Source organism: Truncatella angustata, assembly GCF_020726525.1.
Source record: "Truncatella angustata strain MPI-SDFR-AT-0073 chromosome Unknown BKA67scaffold_3, whole genome shotgun sequence".
NCBI lineage: Eukaryota > Fungi > Ascomycota > Sordariomycetes > Amphisphaeriales > Sporocadaceae > Truncatella > Truncatella angustata.
The window spans coordinates 2,840,916-2,868,094 of NW_025763383.1; the positions used below are offsets into that span (position 1 = coordinate 2,840,916).

A 27,179-nucleotide genomic window follows, 5' to 3' on the forward strand; every position below is an offset into this window, starting at 1 on the left:
TGTATTGTCGTGAGACATGTTGGGTTTATTATTGATATGTACAGATTACCCTGTATGCAATCGGACAGAAAAAACACCAGTATCTATGACTTGTACAGAGGCCTTTTGCAAAGAAATCTGGCAGAATGTACCTCAATAGTAATTGGGAAGCAACAATAAAATGCGGAGCTCAGTGCAGTAAAATGATATGAGAATGATGTCAAATTATAGAGGAGCTTTGCAGTGAAGGCGATCTGACGGAACAAAGGCTGGTATTGAAGTAGTTGCGAAGTGTAGTGAACGAGACTATGGGGAATATGAAGGCTAGGGGGATTGAAGTTGACAAGTGGGGAGTTTAATGAACAGCATGTTCAGGCCGAGTGGGTTCTTGCTTTAGTCTAATGGAAATATGGTTTGATCGGCCTCTGTATTCAATAATAGAGTTCAATGTTGATCCAGTAAGTACTAAAGGCCTGATCAATCGAGAGTTGTCGAGTTGAGGCAAACAACATTCGGGATGAAGTTAAATTTGGATGCTGGATACGTGATGAAATAAAGCACATCTGGGGTGAGCGTTCTGGGTAAGTCAGGGAACTTTGATGGCTGAATTTAACATGAAAAAGAGTCAAGCTTCTCGACGAACGGGCAACAGTTGCTTGCTTAGTCCAGTGTCACATTGATCCCCAAAGTGTTGTTTGTAGTTGTGATACGAGGCTGCACGTCATCAAGAATAACAGTAGAATTGGGAAGGTCATGCTTTTGCCTTATGATTCATAAATTCAGTTCTCTCTAATACCGGAGCCTTCCGGATGGGAACGCCTAGTATACTCTGCACGTGAAGATACCGCATGGTTTTAAATCCCCAGCTCCTCGCCATGCAATCCAATGTGACGCAGCTGGATGTTTTCAGAAGTCTGATTGCTGTCTGCGAGTTGTCCTTTTGAGTAAGGCACCTGTGGTGTGCCTTCTAGTGACTCCCTGATTGGATGTGCAGTGAAGTCCTGATTAATGTGATATGGTGGCCGAATGTTGATTGGATATTCGCTTTACTCGGCAGGCTCGCGCGGCTCCCTGGGCTCGCGTTGTTCTCTTCCACCGCGGCCGCCGCCACGGCCTCCTCGGCCGCCACGTCCGCCTCTCTTGTCACCACGGTCGCCCTTGTCCTTGCTGTCGTCCTTGTCGACCTTGGTCTCGTCAAGGGTAGCTGTTGCTAACCGCTGGCTCAGGTCAATCTGCGTGCGGATGCTGTTGGCCAGGTACGAAACCATGAGGACATCCTGGATGTGGTTGTTGAAGTCGTGCTCGATGCTGGCAGCGTCGACCTTGGGAGCAAGTGACAATGCCGACATGAGGTATTGGCCCAAGGCATTGTTGGGCTCGCGCTCCTCGTCGAGAATCTCGCCAATCCAGCCGGACACGCGGTCGAGGAGGTCGATGGTAGACTCCATGGAGCGGGCCAGACCCTCAACATCTGAGGGGATGGTGGCAGTCTGCGACTCGTTGTCCTTGGCGGAGGAGATGAGCTCGAGGGCGGACCGCTCAGCATCGTTGTATGTGACCTTGTGGGGGACTTGGATGAAGAGGCAGCTCTCGGCAGCGCGCTCCGCGTTGACTGCTACGGGGGCGGAGATGTAGGACTTGAGCTGCACATCGGCGCCGGGGTCGGTGGAGACGGTCAAGTGCACGGCCGGGTGGGGGAAGGTGCCTGTCTCGGGGCTGGCGAAGAAGTTCTGGATGAGAGCGCTGAAGCTGTTAAGTTCGTGCGACGTCGTGTACCACCCGAGCAGCGTCTCGCGGGGCGATGCCTTGAGGTGGAGGCTGAGCATGTTCTTCTGGTACTCGACGTCGACCTCGACCTGGTCCTCGTTCTCGGTGTGGGGGATGGCGAAGGTGGAGGACACGGACACCTCGCTGCCATCCTCGTTGCGGGATCCTATCAGGGCACCGATGACGCGCGAGGATGTGGTCGGGGTGGCGGGGATGTCGCGGCGGACAGCATGGTCGAGGATGGAGAGGATGGCGTGAGGCTGGATGTTGACGGAGAGCGGGGCAATGCTGCTCTGCAGGTTCACTGTGGGCGCCAAAGGCCGCGACAGGTGCAAGAAGGTCTCTGTGTCCACAGCCATGTTGGGTGGTATGACGCCAGAGATATTGTAGATATGGCTGTTCCTGGGGCGTCTCGGGAGGGCTCTGGTGTTTTGGCTGGCGAGAGTGTGGTCTTCCCTGGTGATGGTTCGTCTGCTGCCGCGGGGACCCGTTTTTTTCCCAGCGTCCTGCTCTTTGCAGTTCGAAATTTCCGTGAATTTTCGACGCAGCTGTTGCGCTTTGCAAAAGCCGATCGAGGGGTTGTGCGCGCTAAGATAAGATAGCACAGACTGGAATTGCAGGTGGAACGCATCCGTCAGCCGTCCATATGTTCGAGTGGGGGCAATTGGTAGGTGCAAGGCTGTGCTGTATTGTAATGGTATGGCCGAACGGTGATAATTTCTGCAAGGCTGACTTACTTTTTTTTCTTCTTTCTTCTTCTTTCGTTCCTTTCGCTCCAGAACAGAAATCGTTATAGCAAAGACACAGGCTTGAGAATTGGGTGTGTCTCGTTCTCCCACTCCAGCATAGCTCTTCGGATTCACAATGCCACCAAAAGGCAAGCTCTCTGGAGGCGTCAAAAGGCGAGCACCAGCTGGGAAACGTGGCAAGCAGCCCGTCAAGAAGCGCACTTATGGGCCCAAATTTCATGATGCGAGACTTGCAGACATAGAGTGAGTGGGTCGGCAGTTGGTGAGGTCTATGTATTATACTAATGCATCTGCAGAGACTCGGAGAGTGAAGACTCAGAGCACGTGCCACCGTCAGATGAAGAATCTGATTCAGAAGATGACGAATCGGATGACGGAGAAGAACAAGGCGCATCAAGTAAGCCCTATCTGGCTCTGATGCAAAGTTTCGCCAAAGACAAAGCTCCCCAGTCAAAACGCAGGAAGCTCGACCAGTCTTCCAAGCCTGAGATCCTGCATCGTCAAGATTCCGAAGATGGCGAGGATGAGGAAGTTGTCGAGGATGAGGACGACGTCGAGGAGCCCGAAGAGGATCCGGCAGAGGAAGTGGCCGATCTGGACGACGATTCAGATGACGAACTTCCTGATGACTCGGACCCCTTTGAGTCGCATTTTGCTAGTCCTGACGACGCGGAGGTCTCCAAACGGTTGAAGGCCATCCAAGCCAAGGAATCCTCGACGAACCAGGCCGAGTTGAATAAGTGGCGGTTGACGCGGGTCTTGCCTGGCACAGATTCGACTCAATCAGCAAGGCCACTGTCCACATTATCCACGAGTACGGAACTCAAACTGAAGCAGCGGGTTGGAGAGGCTGCATCGAAACGGCCAAACCTGGACAGGCTCGAGCAGGTTCTATATCCCTTGACGTTTGGTTACAATGACCTGCTTTTCTGTGGGCGGACACCGAGGAACGCTGAGAGTATACGCCAAATGGCTTGCATGCATGCCATCAACCACGTCTTCAAGACTCGAGATAGAGTCATCAAAAACAACGCCAAGCTCGCCAAGGAAGGCGAAGATACCGAGTTTGAACCAAGAGATCAAGGATTCACAAGACCCAAGGTTCTGATGATCCTACCCACCAGGGAGTCAGCCGTGAAGGCAGTCAAGGCTATCACCCGGATATGCCAGCCGGATCAGCAAGAGAACAGGAAACGGTTCGACGAGTCCTTTCAAGACAAGGACAGCAAGTTCACCACTGACCGTCCTGAGGATTTCCGCGAGCTCTTCGAGGGCAATGACGATGACATGTTCCGGCTAGGCGTCAAGTTTACCCGCAAGACGGTCAAGTACTTTTCGCAGTTCTACAACTCTGATATCCTGATCGCCAGTCCACTAGGTCTACGCATGGCTATTGGCTCGGACGAGAACAAGGAGAAGGACAAGAAGCTTGACTACGACTACCTCTCATCCATCGAGGTTGTCATCATGGACCAAGCCGACGCCCTTTTGATGCAGAACTGGGAGCACATCGAGTTCATCTTTGAGCACCTCAACTTGCAGCCCCGCGAAGCGCACGGCTGCGACTTTAGCAGAGTCCGGGAATGGTACCTCGAGAAGCAAGCCGCCAACTACCGCCAAACCCTCATCTTCTCGGCCTTCAACACGCCCGAGCTGTCAGAACTGCACCGCTCGTGCCAGAACTGGGCCGGCCGCGTCAGGGTGCAGCCGGAATACCAAGGCACGATCCAGGACCTGGGCCTCAAGGCCAAGCAGACCTTCTCCCGCTTCGAGGCGCCCTCCGTGTCCACCGAGCCGGACGCGCGGTTCGAGTACTTCACGTCGGCCATCGTGCCGACCCTGGTCAAGCGCGCCAAGGACGTGCACGGCACGCTGCTGTTCATCCCGTCGTACCTCGACTTCGTGAGGGTGCGCAACTACTTCGCCACCAGCGACGCCGTGTCGAGCCTGACCTTTGGCCACATCTCCGAGTACGCCGACATCAAGGAGGCGTCGCGGGCGCGGTCGCACTTCCTGAACGGACGGCACAAGGTCCTCTTGTACACGGAGCGCGCGCACCACTTCAGGAGATACATGCTCAACGGCGTGCGCAAGGTCATCTTCTACAGCCTGCCGGACAACCCCATCTTTTACAGGGAGATCGCGGGCGGCTATCTGGGCAAGAGCGAGCAGGATGCCAAGCTCGAGGCGGGCACCGGCGCGATCAGGGTCATGTTCAGCAAGTATGATCTCCTGAAGCTGGAGAGGGTGGTTGGAAGCAAGAGAGTGGGCAAGATGATCCGGGAGCGTGGTGATACGTTTGACTTTGTCTAGATAGGTGCATGTTTCTTTTTACAGGGCCGACCGAACCTTTTAGATGACATGGGTTTTGGTGACTTTGTGGTGCAATTGTACATATTTCTCGTACATCTCAGCCCGACCTCGTTGATGATTTGAGGCCTAATATGTCCATATAATACAGTTCCTTCTACACAGCCCGAATTCAAGCGGGTTTTCTCGGCTCCGGGCTTGATCTCCCATTTATCTGTTTTCTTTTTACCTCAGGACGCTCACATTCTTCTTCCCAGCCTTCTCGGCCGTCTCGCCCAGGGGGGCGTCGGTGTCGACCTGCGGCCTACTCCTGGCGGCCTTGCCGTTCTTCTTGTCCTCCTTCAGCATCTCGAGCCTGGCCTCGTGCCTGGCCCTCTTCTCCTCGGGGCTCTCGCCGAATCCCATGCCGCGCATCTTGGCGACCATGGAGTCGAACTCGCCCTTGCCGCCCTCGCGGAACTGGGTGGCCTTCTTGCGGTTCAGGCGGGTGAGGTTGGTGGTGGGCAGGCCGAGGGCCTGGTTGCGGGCGTAGGTGGCGGCGGCCATGTGGAAGCGCATGTCCTTGGGCCCGTCGACGAACTCGAGGATGGCCGTGGGGGCCTGGTCGTAGGTGGACTTGGGCTCGGTGCGCAGGACGCGCGTGTAGCCGCCGGGGCGCTCGAGGTAGCGCTGGCGGAGGGTGGTGAAGAGCTTGGGCATGAGCTCGGAGGGCGTCTGCTTGGTCAGTTCCGTCTGTCTGGTCTTGGGGTCTTGGGGTCTTGGGGTCTTGGGGGAGTCAGGCGGAGGGTGGTAGGGACACACGTACGAATAGAATGCTGGTGGCTTTCCTCCTCGCGGTTTCAGTGTCCCGCTTCGACAGTGTGATGAGCTTGTCGGCCAGGCGCTGGGCCTCCTTCGCTTTGGCCCATGTCGTCCGTATGCTCTCGTGCTTGACGAGGGATGTGACGAGGTTTCGCAGCAGTGCTTGTCGATGTGCTGAGTTGCGGCTCAGATGCCTATATTTGACCAATCCTCCCGCCATTTTGTTTTGTTTTGTTGTGCTTTTGCTTTGGGGGGGTTTTTATTTTTTATTTTTTATTTTTTACTGCGGTTGAAAGCGACAGTCAAGTGATCTAAAATTGGCAGTGGCTATTGGGATCCCGTGTGGAACTCATTCGAGTCGTTGAACTACCAACTGCAATATTCAATGGAACTGGAGATGGAAACGGAGCTCCCCTGGCGCGAAGTATCTCTCTTTCTCTGTCTCTATCTCTCCCAATCACAATCACGCTCAAAATCCCAATGCGATTGATTGCACTGACAGATGATGGCCCGAGCTGAGCTGGGAATTTTTTGGCTTCTGGGCAGGCTTCTGGGCCGCTAATTCCCGGGGGGGTGCCGGCTGCTAACCTAGAATAAACTTATCGCTACTACAATGAATGTATGGGCAGACGTAGGGGCGTTTGGGGGGGTGGAATTTGGATTTTCTTTTTCTTTTTTGGGTTGGCAGCTACAGTAGTCACCGCTACCGCTATCACCACCACCACTACCCACTAACACTACCCAGCGCGACTTTCGTCATTTCTCGGACGGCAAGCTCCAACGTCAAATTATATCACGTTCCTGGTAACGAGAGAGAAACATATTGACATGTCCAATTGATTGCCGGGCGTCTCTCCAGTCTCTCTATTCTCAAGTCACAAAACCTCGTAATACCCCTAATTGAGCTTTCATTCTCGCCCAGCGCCATTGTGCGCGAAACTCGGTCTATTTCTACTTCAACTCTACCATGGGCTTCACCACCGGCTTCGTAAGTAACCGCACTCGGACCCTGTTCTCAGAGCGCCACGCCGATCCAACCTGGGGATCCACGCCTCTCCATGCTAACCCCCAGATGACAGACAGGAGGAGTCACCTTGACCCTTGGTGTCGCCTACCTGACCGTCCTCGCCCACCAGCGCAACCGTGAGCGTCAGTCCGCCGTCCTGCGCGCAAACAACTACGTAGTCTCGGGCATCACCGACCCTCTGCCGCCAGTATACCCTCCTACACGAGCTGAGCTGGCTGCCAAGGAGCGAGATAGTTTTGTCGAGACGGCCAAGGACAAGTGGAACCTCGAGGTCGAACGCGAGATACGATGGATTCAAAACACCGACTGGGATGAGGTCCGTGAGGGCGTCGAGACCGCCGTCGGACGTCTGTGGGCCAGGGCACTCGGAAGGGCCATCGACGAGACCGAAAAGGGCGAGCAGAAGGCCGGTGCTGTTGCATCCGCCCTCAAGAGCGACGCCGAGAGGAGAGCAAAGGCAACTGCCGACAGCGCAAAGTTCACTGCCAACGAGAAGGCCGGAGGCGTCGCAGCCGCTGCCCAGAGTGCATTTGCCAACGCCAAGGCTCATGGTTCAGAAGCCACCAGCACAGCCCAAAAGGAAGCCGAGCACGTCAAGGGCTCCATAGTCGATGCTGTGGGCCGAGGAATTGCGGCTGGCAAGGAGGCTCTGGGAGTCGCCCAACAGAAGTTGGTCGGCGCTGAGCAGATTGTAGAAGGCAAGATTGACGAGGCAATCTCCCCTGTCGAGCGAACACTGCGACAAAGATACGAGAAACCGAGTGGCATAAATCAGACGGTGGAGGAAGCTCTGGCTGAGCGATACACGCCCATCGACCAGAGGAAATATGTCGAGCTCAGGGGTGTATAGTATATTTTCGTGAGTATTCCCCGAGGAAACAAGTCAGAACTCCCCTTGAGCAGATCAGAAGATGCTGACTACGAGACAGGGAACCCCATAGACCTTGTTTGTACTATATCATCACCCATAGAAAGGAGGTTGCACATGTCTCAACGCAGCAATCTGAATCATGACTCAACTTTTCGGCTTCGTTATGCGACAATTTTGCTGTTTTGTATAACTTGAACGTTTGCCTAGGGCTTCTTCAGGTCCATTTCTTTGATTTCTTATCTAGCTTGACAATATTTACAATCACAGCAAACATTATAGCAACACGTTTCGTACTCATAGCCCTTATAAGGTCGAAATTTACACCGTACTTGGTTTAGGGGCACTTTTACCAATACTAAGCAGTCCATCACCATCTCTGATGTATTCTATATTGCGGAAAACGGCTAGGCTATTCTCCGGACGGCCTCGACGTGCTGAGAATGAGGTTCATGATCGCAGATTGAGTCTGCCAGTCTCGGAGCGGGCTTCACTAGAACGTGGACGTGGCCGTTCTCGTCGGCGGCGTCGTCGCAAGACTAGTCACCAAAAGCCAGCGTCTTGTAATATCCTCAATTCCGCTTCTCAGAGTCCTAGGGCACCACGTGCAGCCTCTCTTCGGCCGCACGACAACCATGGAGCTCTGGACTTGGGTCACATCGTGCCAAGAGATAGGCGCGATCCGAAAGGCCGCCGTGTCTATGATAAAGTCCTCATCTGGGCTTATAAAGATGCTAACAGTTGCACAACTGATGAGGCTATCAAAGCACTCTTGGACCAAAAGAAAATCGACCCACCTCCTCCACCAACGTATAAGATCAAATGGTCCGCAACGAACAACGTGAAAGCGCAGATGAACAAAGGGAAGGGTGGTAGTAAGAAGTTGTGGGAAATTACAGCTGGTCCTAGTGGTATACGACGGTGGAAGGTGTCTCCTGGAGCATCCTGGGCAGGGATAGGCATGCCATGGAACACCAAGCGAACATTGAGTAGGAGAAGTTCTGTCAACTCGGATAGTCGTCATCCTAAAAGAGCTCGTGGCTCGAAACGAGGCCGGAGCAAGACACGGCATGTAACAGATCGGCAGAAGCCGCCAGATGCTATGGCTCGATATCTACCACACAAGGGTGATTGTGCAATGCTTAGTGGAAGATGTTCAGGCGATCCTCAATTGCAAGCCCAGGGAAGAATGACGCTAACAAGAGGAGCCGATAGAAACGCTGCAGAGAGGAGACATTATCCGACTCCTTTGCCCGCAGATCCAATCGCCGTGGTTACAAAATCTACCAAGTCGACTGCGCGAACGTCTGCGAGGAAACCAACAGGTCGTCACAATCGCAAGGCTGACTCAGCTGATACATCAGATTTAATTGTCTCCAGCCCTACTCCAGACTCACAGCTACCTCCTGAGCCTACTCCTCCTGAACGAGCGATTTTAGCGATCAGATCGGATGCCGTACAAAATAAGACTCGGTCTTCAACCAACACCCAAGCGCGTTCGGCGGTAGCAGTCGCCGCATCCGCTCGCAAACGTTCTCCGGTCCATTGGGGTGACACAAGACGTACATATGTCCCCTATGAAAGCCAGCCCTCGTCTAGTTCTTTGCAACTCTTACTAGCACCGCGGCGTCCACCCTCACCTATAGCCTGGGGGATGTGGCACGGACCTATGAGCCTTGTGGCAGTCAGCCTGCGGCTATCATCATGTCATTGGTAAAACTTGCTAGTCTAGAAGTTATTGCCTCTCCTGTTCCACTGGCTCCACCGTCACCCATTGCTTGGGGTGATAATACCCGAACTATAATGCCCGCGAGATATGGAACACCACCCCCTTGGGTTTGAGCATAGTTACATTATAAGTAGGATAATCAAACATAACACCCCAGTCTAGTCAATAAAGAGCTACTCGCAATAGCGTGCTCCTATCATAATGGACTATCTTAGAGCTTTTTTTTTTTTTTTTTTAAATCTCGACCATTCACATGGCTCCATCCCTGCGTCAGTGTACACGTGCAAGAAGCGTGTGCTAATATTATAGTAGGATGTGTTCCGCTGTCTTCTACCCGTCGTCATAGACCAAAACCTCGCAGACAACGAAAATGGTTCACTAAACTCTTATCGCGATTCCATCAGTTCGTGGCACCCGAAAGACGGCATGCACGTCAAGCATCTACACTGACCAAAAGAGCTACCCAGTCAGGGAGGGCAGCTTGATTAGCTGGCAGCAGCGCTGTCAGCAAGCCATCGGGCCAAGCTGCATTTGCCCTTGGCTCCTCTTATGGGAATACGATTCGTCGATCTCCGGGTGTGAGAGGCCCGGGTATCGCATACCGCGGTAGAGTTTTCGTTGGGGATATGCCTGCTTCTCGGCTGAAACGAGGTGGTGCCTGGCTTAAAACCAACTCACCGGACCCGACCCTAACGGCACAACGGAGACGACGCCACGGTTGGAGTGACCTCAATGCTCCAGTGCGTCCGGTCGGGTTATCTTCGCAGCGTCGTGCCATTCAACGACCATCGCCACAAGCACGAAAGGTCGCCCGGAGACAACCTCCGCCTCCTTCTCCGCCGCCGCCACCGCCACCGCCACTACCATCACCACCACATGCGCACAGGGCAACTCAGCGACATCGATGCCATCATTTGACACCACTCAGCTCGATTTCAAACGGGTCGTCCAGTAACGGAGATTACCTGGACCAGCCAGTCTCCGATAGCGACGAGAGCAGCAGCACCGGCACCGAGACGGCCACAAAGAGCACGCCCACCAGCCAGCGCCGCACCTCCTCGTCGCGGGCCACAACATCCGGGATCTCCTACACCGCGCGCTTCGCATTTCGGCACTGGCACGGCATCGCCGGCCTTGAGGTGAGGCCGCTGAAAACGCCGGACCTGCAAACCATCCGCAGGGGGCTCAGGAGCTTCTAGCTCAGCCGGAAGGGCCTCCACCGGCTGCGCCGCGACATCAGAAGCGGGATCCCGGGCCCCGCCGTATCTGAAGTACCGCGCTAGTGGAAACTGGGGCGGCTGGGCGGCTCCGTTGAGGGATCCGTATGGATCGGGTGGGAGCCTGGAGACGCGGACGAGTAGTGTTGAGGAGCAGGAGGCGAGGGAGCAGGACGTCGGGATTAGGAGTACGAGTGCGAGGAGGAGTGGGAGCGTGGGGGCGAGGTTTGAAGAGCGGGATCGTAAGGATAGGCGCGAGAGAGGCGGGCTGGGTTGGGAGTGGGCTGTTGCGGGGAGGAAGTATTACGATGATGGGCCCGGCAGGAGGGAGAAGGTGATTTTGAGGAGTGCGGATCGGCTTAGTGGGGGGTCGAAGAGGAGCAGGAGTGTGGTGAGTGTGTCGGATACACCTGCGAATAGTGTCGTGTGGTCACCGCCATCGACCAGCGCATGATGGGACGCGGAGTAGGTTAGAGAATCATGCAATTTGCGACTATCGTGGTTGTTGTACCGCAGAGTTTCAGTCTCGGCTTATTTTTCATGGACCTTCCATCACGCCACAACCAATGCGACTTCCCAACCCTTCATCGGTAGCTTTCGTAAGCATATGATACGATACCATAATATTGCCTGAAACATACCTTAAGTGTCATGATTTTGTTCGGCCTGGAGAGGTTGGCAATGTTTTAACCGAAACCGTAGTTATATGCTGCCAGCATAAAGGCCGCGAAGACGACGGAGAATACCTAATAGTGAATGCTGTCAATGCTAGACGCTTCGACTTCTACCTAGACAGCCTACTTGATCTATTTTTGGAACCAAAACCAATCAGGGTCTGCCATGCACCAGTTCTTAGCAGCTCGTAGGATATATAAATAGGTGTAATCACATGTGGCAAAGTGAATTTACAGCAGACGCGAAACTGGTCCAATCATCCCATCCAAGTCCAGCCTTAGAATTCATTCGGGACAACAGACTCGTAACAACAACGGCCGGTACATTGACCAGGAAGATAATGCATGGTGAGCGAAGTGGGCCTGCAGCTGCCCTGCTGGTGAAGGCGGTTTCGACATCAGGGTCCAAATTCCTCGAGATCAATGAGCAACAATAAACCAGGATGCTGAGGTATATACGGATCCGCACATGATTGATTATCCTCCGATACCTAGTGAAGTAGAGTGTCCGAAGCGGTTTACCCGAATGTGTACCTCATAAAATTAGAAACGTACATTAAAGTAACGGGCAAATGGATCCAATATAACAAACCGGGTTTTAAATGGAAGTTTGCTTTCACGGAAACTGTCCGCAAAAGACTTATGGCTCAGGATAACTATGCTTCAAAATCGTCTTTCATTCGATTCTATCAAGTTGTTACACAATCATCTATCTACGGAAGCCTACCTTCTGATAGATTTTTGATAATATCAATCTCATCAACTGTTAGAATAAGCACTTTTGCGACATCGATAAAGGCATGGAGCTCCCTGTTATAAGTGTGCTCGAATCCGATTGCTAATCAGTACATATACGAGCCGCACGACAATTAGAGCTGCTGTTAGAGCTGAATGGTACCTAAGTTGTTCTAGCTTAGCACCATAGTTTTATGACAGTGTTTTTTGTATACACCTTAATATGTTCTCCCATCTAGCCGGCTCTCTAATGTTTTAAAGTGCCAGCGCCTTTGAGGTTAATCGTGAATGAGTAGGCAAAACGTAACTCACACTATTATTGTGGAGCCCGGGGCCTCTCGAGGATCTTGAGGAGTATCCTCAGCATTATAGCGTTAATCAGACTCCTGAGTTCATGGTGGAATCAAAGAGCAATATTGAAGTAGTCCTGTCAGAGCATTACTGCTGGAACATTGCCACCCTGCTGTGGCTCATGTGTTTGACATTCCATATGATGACTTCGCGTATACCATGATTGAACAAAATGCAATTATTTTTGATATGACATAGTAGAATTATAGGCATGACAAAGTTTCGGTAAAGATGACTCACTCTCATGAAAATGACAATTCCGGCCGCTCCAATGAAGGCGTGGTGGTCATGTTGTGGTGGTTAACGCTTGAGGACGCCATGTTGCTGTCACTGAAAGGCAGCCAACGCTTTCCCCACTTCGATCTTCCAGTTGACCGAAATTTCAACGATGGGAGCTTATGGCCTTTATCGTATCTGATATGTAATCTGTCTGGGCATGCGCTTGGATTTGTAGATTCCTGATGTTGGTATTTCACTGCTTGGCAATGAGATCCACAATGATTACATGCCCCATCGCAGCATTATTACTCTAGCTGTTTGAAAATTGTACAATGACCAACCAGTGTCCCGACAGTATGAATCCACGCACCAGCCTGGCACCTGCAGTGGGAAATTTACGATAGACATAAGCAATGTAGGTCCAACCTCTGGGCTGGAGTAGCATGTTGCGTACTGTGCCTGCGCTTTTCAAATGCAACGTCCTTTCGGCACCCCTAATGTAGCCAAGAGGAGGGGGGATTTTAGCACTAGAAGCGCTGTAGTGTGGGTTCGATCTCAGTGGGCGACCACAAGCATGCGACCTGATTGGTACACCTCCAAGCCCGAGTCTCCGCCGTTGGACGGCATGGTCGTGACAGCTTTTCTCGATTGCTATATAAGGACTTCTGCCTCTGACCCTCGGGCTCCTGCCCTCTGGATTCTAAGCCTTGGCACACCCTGACTTTTCTCCAATTACTTTCGTTGTCACTTCTCTATACACAATGGATTGGGACGACCGTGTCTTGCTGGACAACAATGTGTCATTCTTCTTATGGATTAGGAAGTACGACGAAGCACGCGGAGAACGGCTGACGGACTGGGTGTCGACACTTCATAAAGGTCGTCTGCCTTGCAGACTAGCCACACATAAGCTCGAAGATCGCCGTGGCGCTTATAACATAAATTGCAAAGTAGTATTCGACAATGGGGAGAAGTGGATGGTCCGCTTCCCTATGGTGGGAAAGGTCATGCATGCCGACGAGAAAGTCGAGATCGAAGTGGCTACTATGAAACTCATCCGTCAGCAGACTAGTATACCTATACCCGATATTAAAGCCTGGGGTTTGGCTGTCGACAATCCACTTGGATTGGGTCCCTTTATTATGATGGAGTTTATCGAAGGCATAGGTGTCGATGAAATTATGCAAAACACTGATGCTAGGATTATGCGAGAGGATATTAACCAAGATGTAGTTGAAAAAATCTTCAGACAAACGGTTAGATTTCAATTACAGCTCCGAAAGCTTGACTTCCCACATATCGGCAGCGTAATCTCGAACTCCACGAGTAGCGAGCCTGGCTTTGCTACAACTATTAGCTCACGGCCGTTCACGAAAAAGGCTCACGATTTCCTTGCTGATGGCGGAGTCGATGTTCTCGGTTCGTGGCCTCTATCGCATGTTACTTGATTTATTCTTTATCGCATATTTCTTAATTGATTTGTATGCCCTAACGCTTTGCAGGGCCTCGGGACAAAATTTACTCATCAGCAACTGAGTATTTTCACCACATTGTCGATCGGGACTTGAAACAACTTCATAAACAGCTCAATTCAGTGGACAATGCTAAGGATGCAAGGGACAAGTTCATTTACTGGAATGTCATGAAATCTTTAATAGCGCGTCAGGTCTTGCCCGGCCGAGACAACGGCCCGTTCAAATTCATGTGCGACGATTTCCAGCCGACGAATATGATCGTTAACAATGAGAAAGACTTAAAAATCATTGCAGTGATTGACTGGGAGTGGTCTTATACGGGACCAGCTCAGATGGCGGATTCCACGCCGTTTTGGCTTCTAATAGAGTCACCCAATGCTTGGACTTCTATAGATAAGAGGTTTGCCAGGTTTCAAGAGAACTTAGAGTTATTCACTCGGATTCTCAAGGAGGAGGAAGAAAATGTGCTAGGTGCTGTCCCCGAGAACGAGAAACCCTCCGCACTACTGGGGGAATGTCAGAAGCACGGGCGCCAGTGGTTCCACTTCCTCTTGCGACGCGGCTTTAACGGACCAAACTGTGTGCCTTTCGTCAAACTCCGAGAAGAGACGGAGGATTGGGACAAGCTAGTTTCTGCTATCTCGAAGGAGGAAATTGAGGCTTTCGTTCAGAAAAAAGTCGCAGACCTGCAGACATACGAGAAACAGCTGGCTGAAACGCAGGAGAGATACCAGGCGGCGCTGAAAGGGGAGTCGGAGGATCTGGCCGCCTTCCTCGACAAAAATGTAGAGATACTTCACATCGATACACAACGCCATCAATGGCGATCGTGGAGCTGTTTTGACGGGTAACGCTGGAATTGGCGTTGCATGAGATGTGGTCACTTGTGGGGGCAGTTACTATGTTGGTCTTGGCATCAGCCTCTTTGGTCTCAAGAAACAATTCCTATCTTGGCGATTGACGTTCAGAATTATGCAGTTCACCGAGAATGGGCAGTTCCCTATGGTCAGTTCCGTTTTCATCAACTATGCCGTGTCCCCTTTTCGTTGGCCATAGAATAGAAATCCTCAGTCCCGGCGCTTCTCTGATATGGTTCTGGAAACAACGCCGGTGAAGGTTGTGAACCGAAACAACTTTAAAATTCCTCATCATATAAATCCCGACTGGGGTGCAAAAAATGCGCATGATTCGTCAATCTCTGCAATGGTGCCGAAGAATTGGCCTGTCTTCGACGACAAGCAAGGAGCTTTGCTGTTACCATAAATCCGTAAGGTACGTAGCTCAGGGTCCATAGGGAGTCTTCAATCAACATCAAGAAAGCATGGTCCGTCCCGGATGACACACCTTCTCCCAAAAGGCCAGAGACTGAGCATATCTCGGTCCTACCACTATAAGTCAATTGTTGACGATCACTGCCTATAAATACTCCCTTTCCAGTAATTTCGTTTCTTCTCTCAAAGCTACCTTCGCTTATTGAACACATCAAATAACTGCCAGCCACACTTTTGTATATAATGCTTGTAAGAATTGCGTTGTCTTCTACTCTGGGCATCCGTTCAACCCACGAAAGGGCCATAGTAAGCGGTAGAATTAAGAAAAGGACTTTCATATGCATGTTAGACGTTTCCTGGCTCTTAAAGTTCTATTATAATTTCAAGTATTCCAGATTAAACCTTTATCAATTATATAAATCTACTCCTGACTTAGGACGAAGGACGGATATAAACAAGGCCAGAAGCTGTAATAATGTTTTGTGTCTGTTCAAACAGCCAGACGCCATATTGGACGGGGTAGAGAAGCACCGTTTCTTTTTGAAATCCCATTTCTTTACATAGCTATACATAAATACCTCATAACATCCGGCAGCTCTGACAGCTTAGGGCATATGACTGTTAACTGCTTGAGCCGGGCCGGGGTAAAACAGGCAAATCCGCTAGAGTAGACTAAACCCCACCTGGTGAAAACAGATTTCTATAGACCCTTAACTACCACTTCGCTTCCGTCGGCCCTTTGCCCGCCCTCCCTGTGTTCATGGCGTGTATTGCAGCCACATCGCAGGTAATTGCTATTGATAATATGAAAATGGCTAACCCGGAATAAATGTTGGGTTTTAGTCTTTTGGCAGTACGCGGCGATCCGGTCAGTGGCCCAAAAGACAGAACGAAGCTTGGTGTATTTGAATTCAAGATCATGTATAACAGTCTACATTCCTATCACGAAAGAGTTATTGGCCCGCAGCCCAGCTGGACAGATCTACGGGAGGTCTCATGGAAACAAAAGCAGAGCTCGACTCGCTACGCGTCAAATTTGGGAGGTTAGTTTTTTTAGGCCTGTCAACGATGATATTATTGGCAATTGTCATGTGTTTCGTCAAGTGACCAAATTTTTTTTCTTCCCCCATTGAATGGCTGATGTGGAACTGCATGCATAATTACGCTGCGGCCCGGAGGCACAGCAAAAAGAGTGTGGAGCAATACCGAGAAATTGGAAATGCCTCTGTGCAATGGACGTCAAACATGCAAAACCGCGTTACGTTGCAGCATTCGGCATACTGTGAGTTGGGACATTAGAAGCGTTAAGGTAGTTAGACTTAACTCACGCGTGCAAATGGCTTGAAGATTGGGATCAGGACCAAAGCTTAAACAAACCCATAGCACGCTCTCAATTGCTGAAAAATGCATAGTACTGTAGCGTGCGACCAAGCCGGTGGACTGGCTAGGGTCGGAGATGAGCTACTCTCGTTAAAGCAGGGCACAATGACCATGCAACATAATTGATCTCGCCTGAGCTGCTTATGTATTGCAATGCGATGTTTTTCCCCCTCCTCCTCGTTTTCGCTCAATCCAAGGACATTTGCTTGCACTGAATACCGAGGCAAAGGGCAAAAGCTAGCCAACACTGAGTATCTTGTGCAGCAGATGTGACCAACCCAGCCTCAACGAGAGAGACACAAACATTTCTTGCTGCACCCCAATTTGTTGCATGCCTTGATATCCTTCTCTCCACTCATTGCCGGGATGAAGACCGTATTTTCGCTTGCCGGTGCGGCCTCGGCGCTGCTCTTCGGGGTGGCTGGTGACGCCCTGGCTCAATCCGATCCGGATCCCGCTGGCACCATCTATGACGGTCCTGTACCGGACAGCCTCTACGGGTCTAACTTCATATATCCCTGGCCTGTAAAGCAGTTGAACTTTTACAATCAGCACCAAAACTTGTCGATGGCGTTTATGGACATCCCATCAACATCCTCGTGCGGGGCAGACAACAAAATAGCCGTTCTACTCCATGGCGGCAACTTCTGCGGTGTCACCTGGTCGGAGACCGCGCGCAATCTTTCTGCCGCAGGTTTTCGTGTAATCCTACCAGATGACATCGGCTTCTGCAAGTCCAGCAAACCCCAAGGTTACTCATACAGCGTCGACCAGCAGGCTATGAACATAAAGAGCCTGCTTACAGCACTCAACATCATCAATCCTGTCACTGTGATGGGTCACTCTATGGGTGGAATGATCGCCGCTCGCTATGGCCTCATGTACCCTGACACTGTACACCAACTCATCTTGGTCGATCCGCTCGGCCTTGAAGACTGGGTTGCCAAAGGCGTGCCTTTCTTGTCGATAGATCAGACATACGAGAGTCAAGTTGTGCAGACCTTTGATACCTTGAAGGCCTATGAGAAGGCTAATTACTTCTACAACGCCACATGGGAGCCTTCGTATGACGTTTGGGTGCAGATGCTTGCAGATATCTACGCTAGTGATTACGGCAGCGAGTACGCCTACGTTATGGCCCTCGTCACCGATGCTTTGTTGAGCCAGCCCGTCGTCTATCAACTGCCGTTACTGAAGACACGAACCTACCTCATGGTTGGTGAGAACGACATCACAGCTCTCGGTAAAGCCTGGTCCTCCACCGCAGTTGCTGCTACACTGGGACACTACGACGTGATTGGTCCGGTCGCTGCTGCTGCCATCCCAAACAGTACTTTTCATATATTTTCAGGGTTGGGTCATGCGCCCTTCTTACAGGACCCTGAGGCCTTCCACCGGGTTCTTTTCTCATGGCTTGACTAAAAGAGGGAGTTGTCATGATAACAGAGCAGATATTCTATTCTTATTGAGAAGAACTGTAAATGACTGTAACATAAATACTTAATTAACCAAATTAAACAGAAGATAGTCTCGCACCAATTTTGCAACCCAGAGGCTGAAACTGCGAGGTATCACCAGTTTTCCACCAAGGTTGAGTCTTAGTGCCTATATCTGCACATTCATCATAGTAATGTGGCCAAGCAGCACGAGTATTTCTGAAACATAAAGTCTATAAAAATACGCAGCATCGTCAACATCTACAGGATCTAGCACTGTCATTATGAAAAGTAGTCGATGAGTTCCAAAGATCATAGGAAGCTAGGTGCTCTAATAAGAGTAATCTAAGAAATAAAACCTCTTGACAAGGAATAATATCCTACACTGGTTATACGGTGTAAATAAAAGCCACATCTTGACGCGCTTGTGAAGGCGATCTTGATGGCACAATCCAAGTTTCACATCCCTGGTAGTTTGGCGAGCCCTATTAAGAAATTAGTATGTATCTAGTGGCTGGGAACCTCGTAACATACACCCTAGTGTGTCCTCACCAATCGCATCTTTGACAGTGCATTGACTGGCTGTTTGCATGGCCTGTTTTGTGATGGAGCCACAACCATCGTAAAAGCACTCAGACTTGTTCATGGCACGCTGCAGAGCATCACCTTTCCAGCCAAACATATAGTCGGCGTGTGTGCCGGCTCCTGTACCCTCGAAACTCCATACATATGGGTTGGGAGCCCCCGAGGTCCACATGCTGTTGAACTTGCTCGTGTCCCAAACAGTCTCAAAAGCCACCTGTGACGTGAGTTTAGCGACACCAACTTCATTTCCTGAGATGAGTTTATAGAGTAGCTTAATGGCGTTTACCTGTGGCACCCGAACGGGGTGAGATGATGGGCATGCCGGGGCATTTGTGAAACCATCCAAAGATATAGTGTTGTACACATGTGATTGATGGTCTGGACTATCAAGGTTCTTACCATCCCAGCATCTAAATCCATTTAGTACCAGTATGCCATGGTTCGGTATGAAAATGCGAATACTCACGCAGGGAAGTGTTGAGTAACGAAGATACCGCCTGGACATGCTTGTTTAGGGAAGTCGGTTATCTCTGGGCCTCTGTTCCCGTTGGCTTGCAAACACTGATAACGCAGGCCGACGTGTTGGTTTGAGGTTACGCTGGGGCTACCCACTGTCATACGGAAACCCTGTACGATGTTAGTATTGAGATTAGTAGTCATATAACGGGCATAGTAATTACCGGCGGGAAGGTCTTGACAGGTTGTTGTTTTATGTTATCCCTGGATAGATCATATTGCGTGTAATAGACAGTGAGTCCACCCTGGGTACCAGAGTAGCCATCCAGATTCCCAGGGTTAACAGGAATAACTGGCACTCGATGGTAAGAGCCGTTTGAATGCTTGAAATACAAGACAGCGGTCCAGTAATTTGAAAAGTCTTCTGCCATCTCACAAGTGGTACAAGTAGCCCTGCTGGCAACATCACCCTCCATAGTAGCGTTGAAAGCATTTCCGCCGACAATATGATGAACATGAGAGGATGGGTTTGAGCCTGGCTGAACAACTGGATCAAGACGTTCGATTATCAAAGTCGAGCACTGAAATCGAAGCCCAGCGTGAACAGGCGCGATTAAAGCAATACTTGCTGCCGTAAACCACTTCATCTTGGCGGTATAACTTTTGTAGTTTTGGCAGTAAGAGTTGATAACTTGGAGAAACGGTTCAAGTTGGTGGCATGAAGCTGTCTCCCTCAATTCTTATAAGTCCTTGTGCATATTGTCTTGTTCCTTTGGCGGGCTGATTTGCTGCTCGTTCATTGGTCATTTGACACTCACAGACTGAAGATGTTCCAATGATTGGAAGAAGTATGGTTGTCGGTGCCATGTGTGTTCTCGGCAGATCGCGTACGAATCAGATTGGACTTTTATTATCCGGCTCATTATCCAGTGATATGACAATGCATTCACAAATGTAGTGCCTCTATATTGACCTGCGGGGTACCTAGGCGACAATCAAATTCCATGCAAATGCCGCTGCCATGTGCTTCTCATAATTCTAACCTGTGAGTTGGCTCACAAATTGCCGAGAACAATTGAATTGCCGGTCAAAAAAACCCCTAATCTGGGTGGCTATCGGCGGAACCAAGCAAATCTGCAAACAAAGCATTATCTACCATAACGCAGTATATGACAGGTCAAAGACATGATGTCAGACTTTCCCAAAGTATCTCGGATGGTAATGTAGCGTCTTGTTCTGAGATCTACCAGTGACTGAGTGCACAAAGTATGTTACAATTTGAAACCAATCGACAAATCTTGTACCGGGCTAGCAAATAACGACAACATGATATCGAGAAAGATAAGCACTTTTTAACGAACAATGTTGGTAGAGGATTTCGATATTTGGATCTTAATATATATATTATTGAATGTCATTCAGTAGCATAATATTGATACATGTAGAAGTTGTGCTCTACCATTTCCACCATTCGTGATCGTTATTGAATGAATAACAACAATCACTTATAACCCGTGAAATCGGGAACCGCCATCGCTGTATTACTAAAGCACTAGGCTAATAAAATTACTTGCCACTAAAAAGCAATAATAATTTCTGTATAGGGTGATATATCCTTTTAGTAACTTCATAATACGTCTTAGATAGACGTGCCTTTCTCCTGAAATCTATCAGCATTTTAGTTCACGCCAACCTCTAAGATACGGCTGAGTTTGGGCCAAAGTCAAGATTCACACACCACACTCTGGAAGGCAAGTTCATGTGACTAGTGCTTAGATGATTTTGAAGCTCTGCTTGGCCTCAAATTCCGAAGTACCTTCGCCGGCCTGACCTGACGTGATTCCGACCAGTCAGAACATTCCTTGTCAAAATTTGGAGTGATGCCTCAAAGTACAGCCCAACCTGGCTCCTATTTCCAGGCCGCGGTCATTCTTTTCAATGCTTTTCTCTAGATTCATGTAATCTGTCATTGCATTCACATTTGCTAATGACAACGCCACCAGGGTGGGTTGGGCAGGGACAGCATTCTTTTCAATCATTTACCCGGAAAGTTACTGCTGTTATAAGGAAATGATAAGAAAAATAATGATCGAATTTAGAAATTTTGACAACGAGGCCTAGAGAACTACACAAGTCACCAGAATACAGGTGGACACGTTTGGTACATTTTTATGTAGCCCCGATTCTAATAATAAAATGGGGATTGAGCTTGTTAAAGATCCTGTGAAGAAGCTAAGGAAGACCTGTGGTTGGACATACAAGGCATTTGAATGATTAGCCACATCTTGGCCAGGTCTTTGGTTTATCAGTCTGGAAGCATGACTCACGTTGACCATTGTTTCTCAACCGAATTCGTGGAAATAGTGGATGAGTTGGCCAGTCTTGGTATTTTAGCTTCCTTGAATAAGCAAAACAAGACGGCCATGTCCTGGTCTAATTTCCGGCTAATAGCTTAAAATCAATAGAACGGACCATACCAGTTGTTCATGAGTACTAAGTATCTCGTACAATACTTGCACACGACTCCTTAGTTTCTTAATTAGATATCATTTTATGAGAGACGTTAGCAATTCCGCAAGGCGTTGTTAACGGCCAGATCCACTTGGCTATACCGGCCCGAGCCTCTTTTTATCACAATGTCTTATTGCTTACGGAAGCGAATAGCAACGTGAGTAAAGATTATCGAGCATAATATTTGTAGTTCTGCAAGTTATTTCATTGTACTCGTATCAGTCAAAGTGCGGTTTCCGTAGTCGTTTACTTTAGGCGGCTGTGATCTAGCAAAAGGTGAGGCACGTGTTCTGACATATGAAATGAGGCGGTTCAATACGTTAAATATAGATTGAGTGAGCCCGAGGCTCTAGGACTCATTGATTGAAACAAAAGTAAATGAGTGTGGAGCGGGTAGTTACCCTACAGCCCTGGTTCTTCAGTAGTTCACAACTACAACTCCACAATGGCGGAGCCCACAGTGAATGTTCCCGTACCTCCCAAGCCTCCTTCATAATGAATAGCAAAATTGAATGCTCCAGCCTAACGTTAGTCTAGTCCAAGATGATACACATATTCGAACCTATACAACCAACTTACTTAGCCCAGCAAGCGGAGTCCCTCTGCGGCTGCTGTCTAAGAGGAGATCACCACAATATGCATACTAATTGAAAACCTCCATATAGTAGATGTGTGTTCGGTTCCCTATTTGTTCTTGGTCTTGTTCTTTGTTGTGTTTATTGTTTACCCGAGATTATGAGGTCCTATATATGCAAGGACTGATGACCTCTCGGCTTTACTTTGACACACAGCGATGAAATTGTCACATGAGTGGCATTGACAGTTGGAAGGATTTGCAAGATTGGCTACTTGTATGCTCCGCACTATCATGAACAGGATGAGAAAGCGGGTATTGGTCCATGGCAAGTGAATTTATGTAAGGCCGTATCTTCCTACGGTCCATTTAGTCTCCACCGGAAAGGAGTGCATAGTAACAAACTAGCGCTCAGCCGCTGAATAAGCGATAATTTTCGGCGCAATGGCGGGGGCAAGACACTATGCTCGGCTATGTTCAAGTTATCATCAGGGTTTGTGCAACACTAGTTTCGTGGAAATAGAATCGTGGATCCTCAACAAATCTCACGTGGCTGCCTGTTCTATGTAGTCGGCTTGTCTGCAAATCATTCTCGATGCGATGAATTCGAGCTGAGATAGGTCACGTGACAGTCAACAGTACAACTGGTCTCCTGCATTCGCAGTTCACCATAAAAACTTGTATAGGGTAATGCTAGCCACACTTGCATGAGGTTGGATGTCAAAGGAATACACGATAGGACCGCGAAGTTTAGTATTGCTTTTAATAGAGTTTGGCTAACCTCAGTTACGAATTCTTGGGAAGCGGGCCTCGGCCGCAGCGCTAGCGTGCCCTATAAGCCCTGTAAGCCCTGTAGGCCTAAGGGACAGGTGACAGGGATGATCGTTCCTTCCTGACGTATGCCCCATGCCAGGTCCTACTTTGTAGGAGAAGGATCGCTGGCTGTGCCAGTGTGGAGAATTTGATCAACTCTAATTGACACTTACTTACTTATTTTAAGTACAATGACGTCGGAAATCCTCTTTAATGATTGGCGAGTTGGGGTCGCTATAGAATGTTCCCAATTTTGGCATTAATTATAGCTTCTATTGCTTGGCGAACACGGCCCCCAGATCCATCACTCAGCTGGTTACCTAATCTCTGGTGCAGTGTTACACCAAATTGGGCCGATTCTCATTTTGAGGCTCATCGGAGCATTATATCGAGCTATTGCATCCGAAAGTAGATCCTAGGCCATTTAGGGATGAAGGATGTGTGGTCGTGCACGGTCTGGCTATGGGCACTGGTGTTGATCAGATCTTCCTACAGGTTCCTGATGATCTGCCAACGAGCCCATGACATCAAGACTATACAAGCATTGAAAATCTTGGCATATCTGTTAGTATCATTATATAAGAACAAGAAGATTCACTTCCTCATTATGCCCTTTCTTCATATTCAACTTCCCACATCATCCCGCATTTACATGCTTGTTCCCTGTTGATTTTCTCGAACTAGTGCACTAAACTGTCGCATATCACTGGTTGAAGTCGTGAAACACAGCAACGAAAGAGCATACCACAGACATATTCATCATCATGAAGTTCTCGGCATTCACAACCATCCTCGCCACCGCGGGCTCTGTTTCAGCAGCAGCAATCAAAGGCCGAGACGACAAGAGCGATGCACAACGCGACTACGACCTGCAAACAGAGGACCTCAAGCAGAGCGGACTCTGCCGCTTCTACAAAGGCGACCAGCCAGAGTACTCCAAGTACCAGGACTTGTGCGAGCCCAAGTGTGGTGAGGCGAGGAAGCTCGCCATTGATGACGGCAAGACGTTTAGCGTCAGCTGTTCCGCCAGCCAGGCCACGGCGGTTCCGTGGTTTCAAGATCCCCAGGGAAACGGAGAGTTCACGCTAGGTCAGTGTTTATGTAACCTGCCGATCGTCAACTTCGTCGGCGAGACCTTTGTCGCTTCACTGCCTGCGCTGGGCCAGGTCGTTTGCTCCGTTTGGAAGCTGGCTACCGTGGACGCTGCTAAGCTTCTTGCCGGGACGCTTAGCACTGGGGGTGCCGGCACGGCCACGCAGACATTATTGAAGGTCGCCAAGATGTTGGCGAAGCAGGGCAAAGGTGCCTCTGAGTATGAGGAATATGTTAAAAAGCACTTAGCAGCGGGCGATTCTTGCAGTTTCAACATTAAACAGATGTTCGAGGACGCGCTGAAGATCTCCGACGAAGATCTTGCCAATGTCGGCGGTGCTTAGAGTCTGTAAAGTTGTATTTAAGCCTTGTTTGGATACGGGTCAAATTGTGTTATGAGTACGAGTAGATGTACACTACGTTATAGACAATGGGAAGCGGATATGGTCCCGTGGGCCGGTCTGCGCAGGACAGCCGAAGGTCGTGTAAGATATTGTCTTAGCAGACTTTTGGCTTCGTTGATTAATCATGATATCACCTCTTGCACCAGTATTTGAACCAGTATCATGTGTGAGATACATTATTTCTGCTCCCTTTCCAACGCATCTAATAGTTTATTCCACGATCGTCTCATCTTTGCCAGCTAGTCCCTATCAAATACATACATCTGATTACTTAAGATTATGTGACAAGATGGCTGTTATGTTGATTGCCAGAGTTGATATTACCAACGAAGAATCCCTTTATCCGCCGCCTTGACATTGCCTCGTGAACTGTTCCATGAAATATACAAGCCGTCTGCCAGCACAATATCAATTTAGTGAATAAAAAATTGAGGTTCGGTCGTGAGTGATCCGTAACCTTTTTATGATATTCCATGCCGCCCCAAATATTTCCCCCTGACCGACCCATTTTTCAATATCACCTTACAGTAGAATTAAAATCGGGTGTGGGAAATGTTGTTCTCTTCACAAGCTAACAGATTTCATGCGCCGTTCCTGCTATAAGGCCATTGGTAGGCGCGCAATGACCAGGTGCCTCATCTTCTATTTTCAATGAATTTATCGAAAGTCTCGGGTATGTCGTTGGAGGTCTCGATTGTACATGAAGTACAAGATGGTCTGAGATGAAGAGCAGCTTGTTTGAAATTGGATCATCTCTAGCACGGATTGCATACTTCGCGTCGACGAGCGAGCATACTATTCCACGAAATCAAGACTGTAGTGATGGCCGAAGTTGGCACATTCGTCTTGTAGCTGAAAAGAAATGAAACAACATTTTGCTTACAGGTGATCAGGTCCTGAAATACTTCAGCTGCTCAGCTGCGCAGACCAACCAGAGAGACTCGACGTCTTGTGCCAAATTTGGCAGGATGCGGGTCTACCAATATCCACTACATGCATAGGGTATACCTCATAGCTGAGCTGAAGTTTCATGCTTGTTAAAGATAGGTTCAATTTGATTATTTTTGACCTAGATGGAATAGCTCAACTCGTAGGCTCTTATGGTCATCGTAGTTACGGCGACGAACTCTGAAAGAAGGAAACAGCACTTCTACGCAATTGTACAGTTGATCCAACTAAACCGTACTTATCATCTTGATCGCCGAATTTACCTTCCTCCCCCTGCTGCTCAGATCCGAACAAAAGCCATCGACTTACCTAAGCGAAATCAACCAGCGAGAAGATTCACGAAGCCAATCTAATCTTGCGGATTGCTAATCGTGTGATTATAGTGGTCCATTATGTTGCGAGTATCTGATTGTCTTTCATAGTAATGCATAAAGATAAGCGGCAGAAAGGAAAGCAACATATTTACATTGGATGGCGACGTGCTGTATATAATTTGGCCCCTTCTTTACACAATTAAGCCATCAAATTAACATCAGAATTTAGTCAGGATCTTCACCAATAGGAAAGATGTTTGGCTCCCAAATTGTTCTCATCAAATGTGCGAAGAGATCTAGTTCCAGTTGTGAAGGAAGGACGTCCATTTGTCTTGTGTATCCTGAACATCAAGAGAGGTGATTTGTAACGCCAGAACCACTCGCTTTGTGGAGGAGGCAAGCCAATCTTCGCTATGACCTTTATGCTAGCAAGTGTATTGAAACAGCCTTCATCCACTAAATCTCACGTCAGCAATAGGTTTCACCAATTGAAATAAATGAAGCACTTGACTGGTCTTATATCTAGATTTCGAAATGGATTACGATAGTCACGGTGGCTGTTTTCTAACGCTTGAGCCGCATAGAGACATATGGTGTTCTGCCATTGTATCAAGAAATTATCAAAAGGTCACAAGCGCGTGGGCGGGTGCTTGATAATCAGTGGGCGGCTTTTTAATATTTGAGGTTAGTTTATAATATCCCGTTGTAGTTCTATTGTTTGATCTGCTAGGGGTCCCAAGCTATGCTAAGAAATGACGCTAATGTTGAGCTCTCTTGAAAACCACCAGTGGCCGGCAGTCTTTTGCCATTGGCTGATACGCCTTAGGGAAAGGTCCGAATCAGATAGGTCAGCGATGCGTTCAACGAGGAGCTTTTATTCACTTATCTTAGCTCCGTTTTCTTTGGACCGAAGCACTTTAGTGATTTCTAGCCTCTAGTCTACTTGTGGAAACACAGAGCTACCTGGATTGAGACCTCCAAGAACTGCGCCTCCTCATTGAAAATTCCAATCGACTCAATATCACCGTTTCTGTAGTCATCATCTCCAGGATACGCCGCCAGGTTTCCATTTACATTTGTGACCGTCGGGGTAAGTACTTCAGAGCAGTTCGGATTCTTGTTAAGACAGCGCCTCTTCGTCCAAGTTGTGTGGCAATCTTTGCTATAGGGAAGATTCATTTTCTAAATGACTTCTCAAATTTGACTGAAGTTATGCGCAATTTCAAGGGGTCAGTTCTTTTGGTATCTTGGCATTTTGACCAGACCGCTGCGGCGCTTGTAAACGCAGATAAGAACCTCCATAGTGAAAATCGTTATGATGGATGTACACTGGCTTGTGTTACATAAGTAGCTGTTGGTCATCATGATAACTTGTGTCTTGTTGAGATCGGATCAGGATGGGTTGCTGGTTACCAACTGAACATGCGTGATTTATTTTCGAAGAATTAAGGCTTTGGAGCTGGCATGACTCGTTAGGGATACAGAGAAGGATAA

The 27,179-nt window shown here is 49.1% G+C and overlaps 12 protein-coding genes across 12 annotated transcripts; 8 read left to right on the top strand and 4 right to left on the bottom strand.

Annotated features, from left to right (window-relative positions):
* Positions 1 to 1,025: 1,025 nt before the first annotated feature.
* On the bottom strand, positions 1,026 to 2,105 carry BKA67DRAFT_516450 (uncharacterized protein; the record flags this gene model as incomplete). The annotated part of the gene is made up of 1 exon (XM_046097811.1): positions 1,026 to 2,105. One exon carries the CDS (start codon positions 2,103 to 2,105, stop codon positions 1,026 to 1,028), a length of 1,080 nt encoding a protein of 359 aa, XP_045960046.1.
* A 595-nt stretch (positions 2,106 to 2,700) lies between these two features.
* BKA67DRAFT_249621 (uncharacterized protein) lies at positions 2,701 to 4,919 on the top strand. The gene is made up of 2 exons (XM_046095730.1): positions 2,701 to 2,738; positions 2,794 to 4,919. The coding sequence occupies exon 2, from the start codon at positions 2,913 to 2,915 to the stop codon at positions 4,806 to 4,808; it is 1,896 nt and encodes a 631-aa protein (XP_045960047.1). The 5' UTR covers positions 2,701 to 2,738; positions 2,794 to 2,912; the 3' UTR covers positions 4,809 to 4,919.
* BKA67DRAFT_249610 (ribosomal protein L17) lies at positions 4,920 to 6,110 on the bottom strand. Its single transcript, XM_046095729.1, has 2 exons — positions 5,611 to 6,110; positions 4,920 to 5,519 (listed from the first exon to the last, which is right to left on the bottom strand). The coding sequence occupies exons 1-2, from the start codon at positions 5,824 to 5,826 to the stop codon at positions 5,031 to 5,033; spliced, it is 705 nt and encodes a 234-aa protein (XP_045960048.1). The 5' UTR covers positions 5,827 to 6,110; the 3' UTR covers positions 4,920 to 5,030.
* Positions 6,111 to 6,573: 463 nt separating this feature from the next.
* On the top strand, positions 6,574 to 7,483 carry BKA67DRAFT_657699 (uncharacterized protein; the record flags this gene model as incomplete). Its single annotated transcript, XM_046107154.1, has 2 exons — positions 6,574 to 6,594; positions 6,686 to 7,483. The coding sequence occupies 2 exons, from the start codon at positions 6,574 to 6,576 to the stop codon at positions 7,481 to 7,483; spliced, it is 819 nt and encodes a 272-aa protein (XP_045960049.1).
* A 25-nt stretch (positions 7,484 to 7,508) lies between these two features.
* On the top strand, positions 7,509 to 9,537 carry BKA67DRAFT_249608 (uncharacterized protein). The gene has a single exon (XM_046095728.1). It carries the CDS (start codon positions 7,884 to 7,886, stop codon positions 9,216 to 9,218), a length of 1,335 nt encoding a protein of 444 aa, XP_045960050.1. The 5' UTR covers positions 7,509 to 7,883; the 3' UTR covers positions 9,219 to 9,537.
* A 319-nt stretch (positions 9,538 to 9,856) lies between these two features.
* On the top strand, positions 9,857 to 10,429 carry BKA67DRAFT_657700 (uncharacterized protein; the record flags this gene model as incomplete). Its single annotated transcript, XM_046107155.1, has 1 exon — positions 9,857 to 10,429. One exon carries the CDS (start codon positions 9,857 to 9,859, stop codon positions 10,427 to 10,429), a length of 573 nt encoding a protein of 190 aa, XP_045960051.1.
* Positions 10,430 to 12,612: 2,183 nt separating this feature from the next.
* BKA67DRAFT_561865 (uncharacterized protein) lies at positions 12,613 to 13,018 on the bottom strand (the record flags this gene model as incomplete). Its single annotated transcript, XM_046102555.1, has 1 exon — positions 12,613 to 13,018. A coding segment is annotated over one exon (249 nt), but the record flags the coding sequence as incomplete, so codon positions are not given.
* Positions 13,019 to 13,029: 11 nt separating this feature from the next.
* BKA67DRAFT_561866 (uncharacterized protein) lies at positions 13,030 to 15,017 on the top strand. The gene is made up of 2 exons (XM_046102556.1): positions 13,030 to 13,845; positions 13,929 to 15,017. The coding sequence occupies exons 1-2, from the start codon at positions 13,188 to 13,190 to the stop codon at positions 14,750 to 14,752; spliced, it is 1,482 nt and encodes a 493-aa protein (XP_045960053.1). The 5' UTR covers positions 13,030 to 13,187; the 3' UTR covers positions 14,753 to 15,017.
* Positions 15,018 to 16,571: 1,554 nt separating this feature from the next.
* On the top strand, positions 16,572 to 18,076 carry BKA67DRAFT_561868 (Alpha/Beta hydrolase protein). The gene has a single exon (XM_046102557.1). The coding sequence runs from the start codon at positions 16,919 to 16,921 to the stop codon at positions 17,972 to 17,974; it is 1,056 nt and encodes a 351-aa protein (XP_045960054.1). The 5' UTR covers positions 16,572 to 16,918; the 3' UTR covers positions 17,975 to 18,076.
* A 371-nt stretch (positions 18,077 to 18,447) lies between these two features.
* Positions 18,448 to 19,676, bottom strand: BKA67DRAFT_591987 (uncharacterized protein; the record flags this gene model as incomplete). Its single annotated transcript, XM_046104786.1, has 5 exons — positions 18,448 to 18,473; positions 18,523 to 18,787; positions 18,860 to 18,983; positions 19,040 to 19,200; positions 19,254 to 19,676. 5 exons carry the CDS (start codon positions 19,674 to 19,676, stop codon positions 18,448 to 18,450), a joined length of 999 nt encoding a protein of 332 aa, XP_045960055.1.
* Positions 19,677 to 23,078: 3,402 nt separating this feature from the next.
* On the top strand, positions 23,079 to 23,397 carry BKA67DRAFT_561869 (uncharacterized protein). Its single transcript, XM_046102558.1, has one exon. It carries the CDS (start codon positions 23,169 to 23,171, stop codon positions 23,337 to 23,339), a length of 171 nt encoding a protein of 56 aa, XP_045960056.1. The 5' UTR covers positions 23,079 to 23,168; the 3' UTR covers positions 23,340 to 23,397.
* A 47-nt stretch (positions 23,398 to 23,444) lies between these two features.
* Positions 23,445 to 24,499, top strand: BKA67DRAFT_249643 (uncharacterized protein). Its single transcript, XM_046095731.1, has 2 exons — positions 23,445 to 23,491; positions 23,612 to 24,499. The coding sequence occupies exon 2, from the start codon at positions 23,692 to 23,694 to the stop codon at positions 24,361 to 24,363; it is 672 nt and encodes a 223-aa protein (XP_045960057.1). The 5' UTR covers positions 23,445 to 23,491; positions 23,612 to 23,691; the 3' UTR covers positions 24,364 to 24,499.
* The last annotated feature ends 2,680 nt before the right edge of the window (positions 24,500 to 27,179 follow it).

Excerpts from the sequence above, each read along its gene's own strand:
- BKA67DRAFT_249643 (XM_046095731.1), top strand. The coding sequence starts at position 23,692 with ATGAAGTTCTCGGCATTCACAACCATCCTCGCCACCGCGGGCTCTGTT.
- BKA67DRAFT_561866 (XM_046102556.1), top strand. The coding sequence starts at position 13,188 with ATGGATTGGGACGACCGTGTCTTGCTGGACAACAATGTGTCATTCTTC. Across the intron at positions 13,846-13,928 it reads TGGCGGAGTCGATGTTCTCG|GGCCTCGGGACAAAATTTAC; the intron begins GTTCGTGGCCTC and ends AACGCTTTGCAG.
- BKA67DRAFT_561868 (XM_046102557.1), top strand. The coding sequence starts at position 16,919 with ATGAAGACCGTATTTTCGCTTGCCGGTGCGGCCTCGGCGCTGCTCTTC.
- BKA67DRAFT_561869 (XM_046102558.1), top strand. The coding sequence starts at position 23,169 with ATGTTCCCAATTTTGGCATTAATTATAGCTTCTATTGCTTGGCGAACA.
- BKA67DRAFT_249608 (XM_046095728.1), top strand. The coding sequence starts at position 7,884 with ATGTATTCTATATTGCGGAAAACGGCTAGGCTATTCTCCGGACGGCCT.
- BKA67DRAFT_249610 (XM_046095729.1), bottom strand. The coding sequence starts at position 5,826 with ATGGCGGGAGGATTGGTCAAATATAGGCATCTGAGCCGCAACTCAGCA. Across the intron at positions 5,520-5,610 it reads AAGCCACCAGCATTCTATTC|ACGCCCTCCGAGCTCATGCC; the intron begins GTACGTGTGTCC and ends CTGACCAAGCAG.
- BKA67DRAFT_249621 (XM_046095730.1), top strand. The coding sequence starts at position 2,913 with ATGCAAAGTTTCGCCAAAGACAAAGCTCCCCAGTCAAAACGCAGGAAG.